This window comes from Rhopilema esculentum, chromosome 5 (assembly GCF_057945365.1).
Source record: "Rhopilema esculentum isolate cy_ngs chromosome 5, ASM5794536v1, whole genome shotgun sequence".
NCBI lineage: Eukaryota > Metazoa > Cnidaria > Scyphozoa > Rhizostomeae > Rhizostomatidae > Rhopilema > Rhopilema esculentum.
In genome coordinates this window covers 4474547-4488898 of record NC_142819.1, presented here as the reverse complement: position 1 = coordinate 4488898, position 14352 = coordinate 4474547, and the positions used below count along the sequence as shown (strand labels likewise).

The window sequence follows — 14352 nt, the reverse complement described above, 5'->3', positions numbered from 1 at the left end:
AGCAGTTGTCTACGAGAGACAACGAGATGAATTTAGGGACAGGGCGACGCAAAACTGCCAAACTTGCTATCAAAATATGCGTGCCTACGTAATTTGATAAAGCAACAAAACTTTTCTCCAAAAATCCTATCAACGGCTCTCAAAATCTGCAAGATAATCTCAAAAACTGATATGTCGCCAGGATGCCTCTTCAATCGCAGATTGTTAAAAATCTAACATATATACTTCTTTGGCAAATATAATGTGATTTAACATTGTTCACTTTATTGATATAAATAAATTGTACGGCATTCAAACTTTGACAGACTTACGTTTTAGAATCACGCATTGCTACAAAATTGTACCGCAAGCAACGTCGAAATTGACAACGGGCATCTCTAGACATAAGCCTCAGCCATAAACGCAGAAAATTAAAACGTTAATAAAGATTGCACTGTATGGGTGCGAGAGTTGGACAGTAGGCAAAACCGAGATATAGGCCTTAGCATGAATGCCTAAAAATCATGAGCTAAGCGTCGGTTAGCTTGATCGTAAGAGTGGCCAATCAAACAAGGCCAATTGAGAAAGTATGGCATTGGAAAAGGTAAGAGACTTGCGCTAGTCACGACAGAAGGAGAGGTGAATTAAAAACGCAAGCACGCATGTAAAATAAAGTGGAGTGATATATTAGGTAGCTGGAAGAGTAACAGGTATACAGAACGACACAAGAAAAACCACCGAGAGAAATGCCAGCGGCCTCAAGTTGGCCAAGACCAATTAAACGAAGCAGTAAATCTTCTATTTGAAATTTCCAAGAACTCCAAAATTGGATGCTCTTTGGCAAATTCTTACTCTTGGCCAGCAAACAGTATACCAAAAGGCGGTATTTGCAATGTGACAACAAAAGTTTGCTTGCCAGTGATTTAAGATTAATAGCTTTTAGGATCTTTACAAGAATTTCTTACAGTAGCTCAAAAAAATTCTCAATGGTCACGAAATCATCAACATAGGAACAAGGTATCTGCAACCTTTCTAAAGTGTCTACCTGCTAATTGGATAAAACTGCAAATGAACTACTACGGGCTTATTTATTCTATAGAATGTGTTTGTATTTGACAGCTAAGCTGGTACCACGAGAAAAAGCTTTGACAAGTGAAGGTCAATTGTACCAGCTAATAATCTGATAAAACAAACAGCGCATAAAGTTCCACGCGTTGTTGCAATCTGCTTGTGACCACTGTACAAGCAAATATGTTTTTTGTGCTTTGAAAGTGTGCCTAGTCATCCGTGTGTATCACATGCTGTTTTTTGTTCAGACTTGTTTTGTAATTGGCCATTGTCCGTTTGTTGTGAACAGGGTACAACTGATTATAATGTTTGAACCCAAAGGCTCTCCGGAGAAAACGCTGCGAGTGCTCCTTCTTTACACGCGCTTTTTAAAGTCTATGACTTTTCTAAATAAATTGTTACAAAACCAATAGTAGTCTAATACTGCAAGAAAAATTTCATGTCATTCATGGAAAGGCAAAAGCATTCATAGAAACGCCTACGGTACATTCTTGAAGGACATCACTTGTCCGATCTAAAATCTGAGTTAAAAGTGAAGTAACAGACAGCATCTGTTTTTCACAACCCTTTTGTGTAGCTTGACAAAAAATTTCTGTAATGATAACTATCTGCGTTTCTTCATTCTAAACAAAATTGCATAAAAGTTGCGTTAACAGAGACTCTTATTCGCTTGTTTTAATTGCACAGTGTATTAACTATATTTTCGGAAATGTTCAAAAGTCAGTGACCAAGTGGGAATGTATAATGTCCTCCATGATAACCAGAATTTCTTTATTTCCTTTCTTTGATCTCCCTTCTTTCTTTCCTTCTTGTCATATCCCAATCGATATTACATCAAAGAACCTACGTTCATGTGAACCTTAATTTAATCTTGTTTCAGCTAAAACTCGACTTTTGAGACCTATCACCTCGCACAGTCTTCAATAATTTGACCAATACTTGAAAGCATTTGACTGATAGTCTCATATCATTTCGAATATCATTACAGTAATCACCTCGATGGAATTTCAAAGAAATTTTTTGAATAGCCAGTTAGCAGTGCGAAAATATCGTGACTTGTTACATTGGCTTCAAAATACAAGAGCTTTGAAGAATTTAGCCATTATAGTTAATACTACGCAGAATGTGGAATACCTGCATGAGAAAGATAACAGGTTTGACAACAAATAACAATGATCACCTTATAACATATCAATATTATTTAATGATTCTTCATTCTGTGCAGCACACATATTTACAACTATGCTTACAAACACTAACACAATTTTTCTATACACGGGCATCTAATTACAGACATTCTTATCTCAAAACTTAAAATGTCCAATCTCACTAGATATCTAGCTGCTAATTATCTTGCCCTGTTTAACAATTCCTGCTTGAAAAGAGACAATTCGCTGTTTTGCCAACTTTCTTACAGAAAGAACTTCTAGTTTTTATTCTCGGAAATCTAGTTATCTCAAAATATTATTTGCGTAGAAAATTATTTTTCTGTACAGACTTACATTACATAAGAATGTTCGCGCTATATTTAACGTGGTGCGATCTCTTTCGACGCTGAAGTATACCTCATGTACCTCATGTACTCTTCAGTTGGACTGCAACACCCAAGCGTACATGGTGGCTTGTAGGCTTCTGACCATTTCCCTTCATATTCCCTAGCGTAATAGCCGGCTGATCGGTGTATCGCTTCTTGGCGCTCAATAAACGCTCCGAAACTGGCCTTTTCTCTATAAGGGTGCACATCATGGGGACAGCACATTGGTGATGGATATTCGTAAAACTGGGATGGATAAGGATAAGGTCCAGGGGCCATCATCGGGTGCTGAAATCGGGGTGGGCTATGATACTCTGTTGGCGCCTTTTGTACGTGACACATGCAGGGTACATTAGCTGGATGATGCGTTGGTGAAACTTTCACAGGCGACATATCCTCTGAATTCTTCATCGCCTTTGCCCGAGACTTCTTTCTTCTTGGGCGATACTTGTATTCTGGGTGGTCATCTCTGTGTTGTTCTGCCAATCTTTGGGCCTCATAGACATATGGCTTCTTCTCTTCATCTGTGAGGCTCTTCCAAGCTGCTCCAAGAGTTTTGCTAACAACTGCATTGTTAATACCAGGGTGTTTCTTTAATATTTCGCAGCGTTTTTCTCTCGACCAGACCATGAAGCTGTTCATCGGTCGTTTGATGTGTGACTTTGATGGCATTGTTGAGGAAGACATTTCCATTATAAGTAACTTGGTTAGACTATCTTGTCACAAACCAAAATAAGGATCAGTTCGTTACAACAGAAGAGACAGCGCGTTTCTTCACAGCTGACCCTTTACCCTTTACTTGCCAAAGTCTGTCTTAAAAAGTCCTTGTGTAATGAGGTAATAAGGATGGGCAGAAATTGCTTTCTTTGTTCTCCTCAAAACTCTGTTGCAAGCTTGTCCGTTTCGTCCAGTCTCCTTCAAACTTGACTTATTTTTCTCCAGACGAGCGTAAAATGAATTGTTTGTTTACCACAATGATTCGATACACAGCTTGTCTATTTTAACAAACAGCCTTTAAATCTGTGCTCTTGATATAATAGAATATTGCCCAAACTCTCTAAAAGACAGTTACTGATTCAATATCTGATAAAAACTTCTGAGATGAAGAGTAGAACCTTTGTCCTGGTCCTCTTCAGAGCGAATGAGCAGAGAAGGATCCTGTCAGGTATTTTAGTCGCTGCTTTCAATAAAGCAGAAAAAGGTCTGGAGCCAACAATCTCAATGACTTTTAACAATCCAGCCACCAACTTATAGAAATGTTTGTGAAAATACTAACACTATTACACGCATTATGATAAAATGTTTATATCTCGCAACATACAACACGCAGGCGAGGAAATGAAGCTGTGTTTTGAAGCTAGTTCTCCTGTAAAGCAGTTGAAAATGAAAGAAAGTTAAAACAAGACAAAAAATTTCTCCCAGATCAGCCGGGTAATCAACGCATACGTTGATTGTGAGAAACCGACTTTCTCATTAGGCGTTTTGTTGGCCCGAACAAAGGGCTCAAACACTACACCTGCCAAATCGAACCCAGAGGTAGTTACGTACAAGTCTGCTTTGCTTGGTGCCGATCGACATATTATGTCATGGATACACACAAAGATTCCTTAGGATATGAGCTAACGTCTGAAGACTGCATTCAAAGTTTGTTTTGATTACTTTTGTGATTAGATATAATAGCAAAAATAAACCCTTACAATAATTCAGGCTTTCTTTTTTCGGAACGGTGTTAATGGAATGATAGACAATAATTTCATATTTCGCAATAAAAATGCAAAAATTTCGAATACTGACAGTCCTCAGGATGAAAAAGAAAATTAATTTGGCATCCTAAATAAAAATTACCGCATTTGGGTGAGATGTATATTTGTGTATCTGAAAGAATATTATAAAACTGGGGAAAATGGAAAACAGTTTGATTGCAAGCAAGGAATGAAAAGTAAAGATAAATTATTCTCCATTAAGGCCGATGTACTTGCCATACATACGGGCAGCCTATTTGGCATTTAACTCGTGGTATGAAAAGAAATAAAGACAAAAAGAGAAGAAACTATGAATAGGCTAACGAAAAGAACCTATTTGGGAATAAAGGGTTTAAGGGCAGGGTGAAATGTGCTCGATGCTTCCTTTAGCAAGTAATAGCACGCCTTGATTAAGCCTCTTTTAAAGACTTGGTGTTCGAGCGGCGGGAATGGAGTGAAAGTGGCGGGAATGGAGTTAATTCTTACTTCCTGTCCAAGCATAATTTCCTCTAGAGACATATTTAGGATTAGTACTTAGATATAAATGGTAGATTAATGGAACTGAAAATCAAAAGTTCTTATACTATCGATTTAATCACATTCTTTACATATAGAAATTTCAAAAAATTTCTTTAAGCTGATAAACACAACAACATTCTAAACAAATTTCATATAATATTCACAGGGACTTCACGTTGTAATTCTAGGAATCGAGCTACATTTCCGTTTGAAAGAATTCTGCGAGTCAAAGCATTTTTTGTCATTCGTCAGAATGCTTTTCAGATGTAAAAACTAGAATAAAACCTCCATATATATATTTTGTTTTTTATCATTAGATAGAATAAAATTAATAGCACTGTACTCAGGTACAAGGGGGAGGGGGTACTTGCTCCCGTGTTCCCTTGAAAATAAAAAAATGTTCCCTTGTTCCCTTAAACTAGAAATAATATTCCCATGTTCCCAGTGGAAAATTTAAGCTTTTCCCATGTTCCTGTACCATTTGTTGCCATGTTCCCTTGTTTCCGAACGCCAGGGTAGACCCTCGACACTAGCTGCCTAGGGCAGCCATACAAAGGGACAAAGAAAAACCTTGTACGTGACCACCTACTCTCAGACGATCAACCTGTTGTCAGTTCAAAGGCAAAGTAGGCGACCAGCGGAGTCTTCAAATCTTTAGTTGTGGACTACAAACTTCAAAGTCAACCAGCTGTTCTTAACAGATACTGATGCTCGCATATAAAAGAGATCCAATTATGCAAACAATATTAACACTGTGAGCATACGTAGCTACTTTTGATATCATGTCAAGTTCAATTAACTACAAAACCACGAGCAGCTATTTTTGATACATTAATGCTGTTTCTGCAAGATCCGTTTTAGGCGATGCAATAAATATTTTGTATTGAAAAGATTAAGGAAAATGTGCATTTGCCAAGGGAGAAGCAAAGTGATTAGTGTCAATCAATCGAAGCACAAAGTAATGACTTAAGGCTGTCTGAGGTGGAATCAACTTGGAGACGTTAAAAAGGGTAGAAAAAAAGTGTTTAATAATAGGTGATTAGGAATAAATATGGTAACAAAGCAGATAACAGATGGATTAGCGCGGAGAGGAGCGTTCGGCAAAAACTCACTAGAGAATCGAGGTAAACTCTGAGGTTAGCAAGAAAACTCTCTGGATGCCCAATGGAAAAGTGAATTCTGTCTTAGTTATACGATTGTATCGCATTATTTAATCTATTTGATACTTGCTTTTACAATAATGAATAAACAATAATTAAGACAAGCATAAAGCAGTTTCAGGGATTGCTCAAGGCAGATACTTTACCGGCAAAGGTATGATTAATGTTTTAAGTACAAAATAGTCCATCATAAGAAATTTACAGTACAAAACAATTTGAAATAATGTTATTCTCTTGCACGAGCATTGTTAGTCTTATGGGAAAATTTGATCTTCCATTGCCTTTTACAAATTTTATCGTTATGAGCATCTCATTGAAAATTTTTATAAACATGAAATTCAAGCAAAGTCACATTGGTAAAGAATGACCTTTATAAATTTTAAACTTTTTGTCTATTTCAAAGTCATCTTTGTCTTAATTGCAGTCCCCGTCTTGAAACCCTTAATTAAAGATATATTCCAATCGTTTCATTAGATGTCAGAAAAATATTAAAAAGCATAGGCTAAAGTGTTGATTCTTGTGGCAATCTATGTCCATGGCCACCCTAACGGGCTGTATCTTCCTTTAATTTTGATAGTTTGGTTTATGTTGTACAAATACATGCCCTTTTTTAAGCGATTTCGTGTAATGCTTAGTACTGAAAATTCATAAACTTGGGTACACGAAATTCCTTAGCAATTCCTTTGTTTCTTTTTTCTTTGAAATAAAACTAGCAACAAGTAAATATAGGGTGATAAACATGGTAGAGGACGAGCAAAAATGAATAATTGAAAATAATTTACGAACGTACATGCGTATCGGGGTCACGACATGTACTGTGCTCGACTTCACATTAGCTGCTTCATATCTCTGTATGCAAAACGCGTGCATTCAAACAGTGTACTTTCCTTATTCCTTATCAAAATCTCATCCGTTGCAACAATTTCTTTAATATTTTGCCTATCCAAGTGTTACTTTCCTTATAAAGCACTTCCTTATATCAAAATGCTGGTATTTTAGATATGAAGAAAAGAATTGCGTTCTTCTCACTAGAAATACAGTTTTGCCAAAATATTTTTTGGTAGACATTCAAAGCCTTTCGATAAATCAATAAATAATTGCATCGATATAGTCATGCTTGTCTTTTCCTATTTTTCGATCTCTATGAGTTTAAAAAGACCACGTTGGGAAGAAAATAGTTTCCCTATATGCATAAAATGATTTTGAACATTTTTTTCGTAAATTGGCAAATCTTAAGCTTTAAAGCGGAATTCAAGGGGATTTCTTTGAAGAAGCTTCTAGACGATATCAGCCTAGATCTGTTGTTAGACATTCTATTCACAGTGTCATATGCAATTTATAAGAAAAACATTGTTATTTTGTAAAGGCACATAGATCCCTGAATTAATGGGTCTTTCATAGAAACACTTAAATCTTCTTAATTCTAAAAGATCTTACAGCTTATGTTTGTCCCATACTTTTCACCACCGTGTCATTGAGATTAAAAATAGGTTAAGCAGCAGTAATCAATAGCTATATTATATGGTTAACGATAGGTTAACGACACGATAGAATGCTTCCTTGCCATCTTGCCCCTTTAAAGGTCTCTTTAAGATGAATGTCTTAATAAATCTCGGTATTGAAGTGCATTAAAGATAGGCACCATTCCTTCATATACTATTTTGGACACACCTCAAGCTCTCATATTACACTCGCTAATAACATGGTATCTAAAAGGCCTTTGGTAAAAACATGAGAAGTTTTTTTGTTTATTTATAATCATTGTTGGTAGTCATTTTGGCTGCTCTGATTACGCGGAAATTTCTAAATACGCGGAAATGTTTACATTTCTATGTCTGCTATCCCATAAAAAGGGGCGGGGTTGACTGGCAATTGCTGGCAATTACTTGAGAGCATCAAGAAAAGCCAGTTTCATTATAGGAAAAAACACAGAGATGACAAGGCAAGCAAAATAAAAAACGGGTTAACAATTCAAATACGAGTCGGCGCTTAGCTTTCATCGCAGCGGAGTTATTCTGTTGATTGTAAACCTAGACCATTCTGACAGGCGACTGGTTGTCCGATTAAAGCGTAAATGCCCAATGGAAGGCTTTATTCCATTATTGGCCGAACGCGGGAGACAAGGGACACCGAGAGCGAGGCACAGAATCCGTGTTTATTTTCAATGCTACGAACAATCAAATAGGATCACCGACGAAACGCATCGGCATCTTATGGTGTGGCTTCCACTCAATGGGAAGCTGGTTTTCATTCACGCCGAAGTGACCCCTTTGACATCTGACACTTAAATGTATATTAAACACAAAAGCAACCGTATTTTTCTATCTTCTTTCAAGTGGTTTGCTCTCGAGGTATTGCTCCTAGCTACGATTGCCGCAAAGTGACATTCTGGGTCGGACTCTCTACCTGAAAGATGTATTTTTGTAATATCTCAAACAGATCTGTGGCATTTGCATATTAACCGGGTGTTTGCCTCCAATCATCTACGAGGTATTCTGCTTGATGCAACAGTGGTGCTGCATATATATTCAATGCCGTTACTACATATGCATTCGTCTTTCAGGGGAACCTCAACATTTAATTTCTAGTTGTAACATAGAATTGGGTAATACAATGATTCCATAAAGAAGCTTACATATCGAAAACAATCTCTCTTTTTTATTCTTTATGAGAATATGTCCAGCCATAAGCTTTTACAAGGGAGAAAAAATACTATAATAAAGAAGATAAAGAGTCACACCAAACAATTAGATAAAAATAATTGTTATAATCGGTCTTTCATGTGCTGAAGATGCCCTTTACTTGAAAATGGGCCTAAAACGTCACTACAGCCTATAGGGATACTTGATTAGAATGAATGGGGCACTTAAGTATAATACTAGAGAGAGCTGTATTTAGAAAGAGATTCTGACAAGAAAGGAAAGCAAAACATCATTACAAAAAACAGTGTTGACAGAAGAAAGTCTTGAAGAAAGCATGGTGGAATGACAAATAACAGTTGAATCAAGAAGTTTGTTCGAACCGGTTACATTGCACCAATGCATGATAACGCTTCCTTAAATAATTTTGAACATCCGTTGAGCAAAGTGAGCGATAAAGAATCACCAGTTGAATCAATAAAACGAGCTTACGTTTTAAAACCTTGAAGAAACAATTCATAAAACAAAGCGGGGACAGGTAATCAGAGATAAGGGTAATTGCCTGAAGACAGGTATCAAGGTAAACAAAGGAATGATACGCCTTCGATATTCATTGCAATGAACTACAGCACTGGAAAGTGGGCACTTTGAAAATACTATTTAAAATTCTTCATGTTAAGGTTAAATACAAATTGGACAAAGAATTTTCATCCTCACTTGATGGAAAAGATTGGGATGTTGCAAATGAAAAACAATAGTTTTTTCGTCAGATGGTTAATATTGTTGACTGTGAAATAATCTGGAAAAAGCGGCACAACCTCTAAGAATCTTTCAGTTCGCATGCACTGCAGGGCATTTCTTAACATATAAAGTAGTGGGGAAATTCCCCACCAGCCCCTTTCATTGCCCCACCAGTGGAATATGTTTGCCCCACCACTTAAGTGCACTTATGATTCGGTGACCTTTTTTACTTTTTACTTTATTTGAGATATGTGTGGATGAAATCTTCTTTGAACAGGTTTCAAATCTCAATTCATTTTTCCCTGGAACTGCTGCTTCTATATGTGATTCCCCTTCTAATTCACAAAGTCTATTTTTGAAAGCCTGTTTATCTGTAAATTCTTCCTTTATCTATATGCTATTTTCTCAAGTGCCCCACCAGTGGAAAATTCTTAAAAAATGCCCTGATGCACTGTACATTTCAGAATATAATATTCATAATGAAAACATGGGAAATGCTTCTTTCATAGCAATCCTGCGAGGGCTAGTGTTTATTCTTGTCAAGAATCCTGTCCAGGTTTCACAAAAGAATCTTTGAAAATGATCACGAAATCATCAACAGAGTCCGCTATATCTTTATCATAAAGACCCTTCTATTTCAATTTTAGCGCTTTACATCATGACAGACCGTTCGCTGGTCCCCTACCCTAGTGTTCTTTTAATTTTATCAAGTTCGCTTTGAAGATGGTTATGAATAGAGCAAACAGTTTAAAGGCCGATTTCCATTTGACATTTTTTGTGCGCGCGGCCGTGGTGCCCAAATTTGAGCATGCGTAGCTAAGTGCTGCTGTCAAGTGGCCGAGCGCACAAAAAAGTTGAGACCCTATCAACTTTCTGACGCTCACAGCGGACGCAAAATCGAGACCACTTGATTTTAATTACGCATGCTCAGTCAAATGGAAATCGGCCTTAAGATATACAAACACTGTTCGTCATTAACAGCATTCACGGAATAAAACGTGAGAATTTTGAAATTTTGAACGGAATAATTGGCTTTTTGATTTAGAATTTATTGTTAAAAATTTTTTTTTTATAAAATTCCAAATAGAAATTGTGAAATTTTAAGGCATCAATTAAATGCAAATTAAAAAGTGAGTACTGAAAGTAAGTTGTAATTCTTAAGGGGTATGGTGGCAACAATAATTTGAAGTACTAAAAGTACTAAAAGTAAGGCTACGCTCACGCTACTCCGTATTCGTTTCGCTCCGTTTTCGTTCATGAAAACGATGTCCATTCACACTAATCCGTTTCCATATGAATACGCTGTGAATACGATAGGTGTTCACACTATACTCCAACAAAAACGCTGTTGGTGGCCTCATTTTTGGAAAGAGGCGTTCACGAATCCTCAACAAATTGGCGTCATTATGAATGAAATTAAATAAAAGTAAATCGTGAAAAACTTTGTTGTAACAGTTACCAGTCCATTGTGAATTCTCAATTCAAAATTTTTGAGATTTGGTGTGCTACAAAGCACGTAATTTGCTGCCGATGTTAGCGTATTCAAAAGTCTCCGCTTTTGGTGTTCTCACTGAAAACGGAGCGTGTTCAATACGCACCGTATTCGAAAGTATCCGTTTTCATTAGCGTTTTCAAACGACTCCGTTTTCATAGCAGAGTAGTGTGAACGCAAGGCAAAAACGAATTAGTTTGACTCCGTTTTCATTTGAAAACGGAGTAGTGTGAACAGGCCCTAAAAGTGAGTGATTCTTAAGGAGTATGGTGGCAACCATTATTTGAAAATGTGTGACAAATATAGAGATAAGGGTGAAAGCATTTGATAATTTGCGTGACGCTACTGCTAAACAGTTCCAAAATCAAGCGAAAGCATGCAGATTTGTCGTGTAACAAAATAAAAGACAACGTCGTCAAAATTGAAAGAAAATTATATTAAAGATAAAAACTTAGGACGTCATAACTATATGCCTAAGCAAATAAAAGGTATATTCAATGGCGGAGCAATCCAACATCATTCAAAATTTGTCGACCTCCAAGAAAAATCTGGCAACAATTGAAAGTCGTTGGAGAAGGCTAGTGACAATGTAGACGTCTTAGGCAGGGCGTCGATTATATGTTATTTTCAAAAATTAATTTATTTGATAATATAAAAGCATTTAGCACACGCGTGGTCAATAATAACATTTGACTTGATGATACTTCCATTATTTTTTCATCAGTTTGTCTAATCGCGTAACATCAACTGGTAGGATAACAGAGATTTGACTAAGAATTTCGAAACACGATTGCCGGCATTTTTTTTAAATATATATTATCAAAATGAAAGGAAAAGAGAAGCATGATACTTGCAGCTTAGAATAGGGCACCATTTTGATACCACGCGCAAGTGATCGTGTAGGGTGTCATTTTCGCATCCAAATCTTTAACTTATTCAATAGTTACCTAACGACAATCGATAGTTTTCCAGAGGAGGTAGGTTAGAGGCCACGCAATGTAATACATCTGAAGACTTTCGTGATAAAGTTGTCTGATTTTCTATCTTCGGGGTTAATTGGATGGTTCTTACTCCTAGCTTTTGCAGCTTGGCCGAAAAACTCTGACAGCGGACCCTAAATAGATGTACGCTCATCTTAGATATGACATAATGAAACGCCAACAATTGAACTGAATAGTCGACTAAATTACAGTAAGCTGACGCGTTTATAAACTTGCATTTTTGGTGAAGTAACAATGCTTTAAAAATATGACTCTAACAAGAGACAGAGCCTAAAGTAATCCATTCATCCATCTGCCGTATTTGCTTGCACAGACAATAGCTGCACCACAGAAAATTATCAATAATGGATTGACTCGGCTAGAAAGCAATTTGTTGTTTGCACTTATTTGTTTGTGATGTTGTTATTCTTACGCTGCAACACTAGGCAACTAAAATGGCAGTGTTATCTTTGTGCTTCCTGCGCAGGTCTTTGACTGCAGGCTACTCATTTGGATGAATAAGCTCATTTAATTCTTATCTCAGTCTGATTATAGGTGGCTACGCCTTGTCTGCCGAAATGAAAGGTATTCAAAGGCAATAAAATCCACAATTGGGCACCAATGCAACAGAATGCTAAAACCACACAATGGACAAACCTATATACTATTAATCTCCGGAATAAAGACACTTTTCATGGTTGTTAGTTGTTGATCCTTGGAGGAATCAATTACTAACATGGCCCGTTTTAAAAAGATTTTTTGGGGATTCGAGGCCTCTAGTAATCCGAAAAATGAGGTGTTGTCGTGTGGTGATTCATATGAACACTGAAACGGTTTGATTTGCATGGCAGTTTTTGGAATCGAAATTCCTTGACACAATAATGAAAGCAGCGAATAATTTCATTTTAAATAATCTTTTCGTCATCAGTTCATACAGCAATCCAAAACAGTAATTTTTCCGCAAAAGAGTTGAGCACTTTTTGCATTTGTATTTATCATTACATTGCTTCCGAAGGTAGTTATTAGTGTACTGGGAAGCGGTGCTTAAAACGCCTTGCCTTTTGATTCCTATGCCTTTGGGAAAACAACTTTTCGGTTGTACAAAAATCCTAAAAAAGGCTTTGGAAAAGCACAAATCTTAAAACGTGCTTACGCTTTTCTTCTGGCACTATTTCAGTGTAAAAAACCTCAGAATGAAATGATCGAAATTTTGAAGCTAGGAAATTCATATACCCAGTTGTGAATACAGAAAATCTGCAGAAAATGAGACTTGGATGAAAAAGGTGGTGATTAGTTTGGAAGAAGTGAGACACTGGCATGGAGTATGCAAAGTAGTTCTAAGAAATCTCCGACTAAAAGTACTTTTCTTGTCAAAACTATTTCAACATCAAACTCAATGAATTCGTAACATGCAAATTTCTTCTCGCTTGAAAACTTTTATGCTTTTTCTTGGTACCTACAGAATATTCCAGAATGTATTTGAACTGGCTTAACTGAAGATCGGTCAAGACCAAGAACGTCCATAGAACTGTAGTCTCGTCGCTAGATGTTTCATCTTCAATGGGATAAAAACAAAAACGGCCTTTTCTGAGATTATTGACAGCCCTCATCATCGTTAAGGCTTTTGTGCGACCGGCATGCTTTGCGGTATTTGTTTTTTTACGCGAGTAGAAATGGGCTGGAGAAACGATATTTCGCTGGTTTTGAAGTTCTGAAATCGCAAAGCATGCCGTTTGAGCATGAGCCTTAACTACATACAAATATATAAACGCGAGTCTATGAATGCTTGCCAGCACGTGTCTTTGTAGGCGTGTACATAACTCTTCTATACTATCAACAATCATGAATTCAGTAACACTAATTGCCTTACATTTAGAGCTTGTTCAGTCAACACAAATGATGCGCATTAGCAGAAAGTCGAGCATTTGCATTTATACCAAACGCTTTGGCTGGGTAGAGAGCCCTGAAAGCAAGCGCGAAGTAAATTAGTTCCAAAATGTTAAAATCACAATGATGATAAAAGTTTAATGAGGGTTCGGTCACTTGAAAACAAATCTACATGGAAGGTCCATTCAGTTAATCACAGGAAGATAGATTGATTAGTTTCAGCTACTGCTGAGATTAGATACGGGAGAAGGCGCAAACAATCCAGGAGACAAAAGGGCAGCAGAGAAAGCATTATTGTGAGTCGTTGATGATAGGGTGTCCTTTATGGTGTTCTATTGCTTACCAATTAAGAAGCCTTAATCACGACAGGTGGCCAATTCTTCATTAGACGACAAAGATAAGCGAAGTTTATCGTATTCTCCACACAGCTTTGGGCGCCATACTTATCTGCATGAAGAGTTACAGCTCAATGTCGAATTGGACGTAAACAATCGCAAGAGATATCATTTACTATAAAGATAGCAATTATGAAGGTCAAATATGATTCTGATAAATTTAGCTGCATTTTTTAGCAGAGTCAATGATGCATTCTTAATTGAGCCATGGTTAGT

The 14352-nt window shown here is 36.9% G+C and overlaps 1 protein-coding gene across 1 annotated transcript; it reads right to left on the bottom strand.

The window, feature by feature from the left end:
- Window positions 1-2202: 2202 nt before the first annotated feature.
- LOC135690132 (uncharacterized) lies at window positions 2203-4312 on the bottom strand. The gene has a single exon (XM_065207608.2). It carries the CDS (start codon window positions 3272-3274, stop codon window positions 2576-2578), a length of 699 nt encoding a protein of 232 aa, XP_065063680.1. The 5' UTR covers window positions 3275-4312; the 3' UTR covers window positions 2203-2575.
- Between the last annotated feature and the right edge of the window lie 10040 nt (window positions 4313-14352).

What these genes read in the sequence shown, in the direction of transcription:
- LOC135690132 (XM_065207608.2), bottom strand. Translation starts at nt 3,274, where the DNA reads ATGGAAATGTCTTCCTCAACAATGCCATCAAAGTCACACATCAAACGA.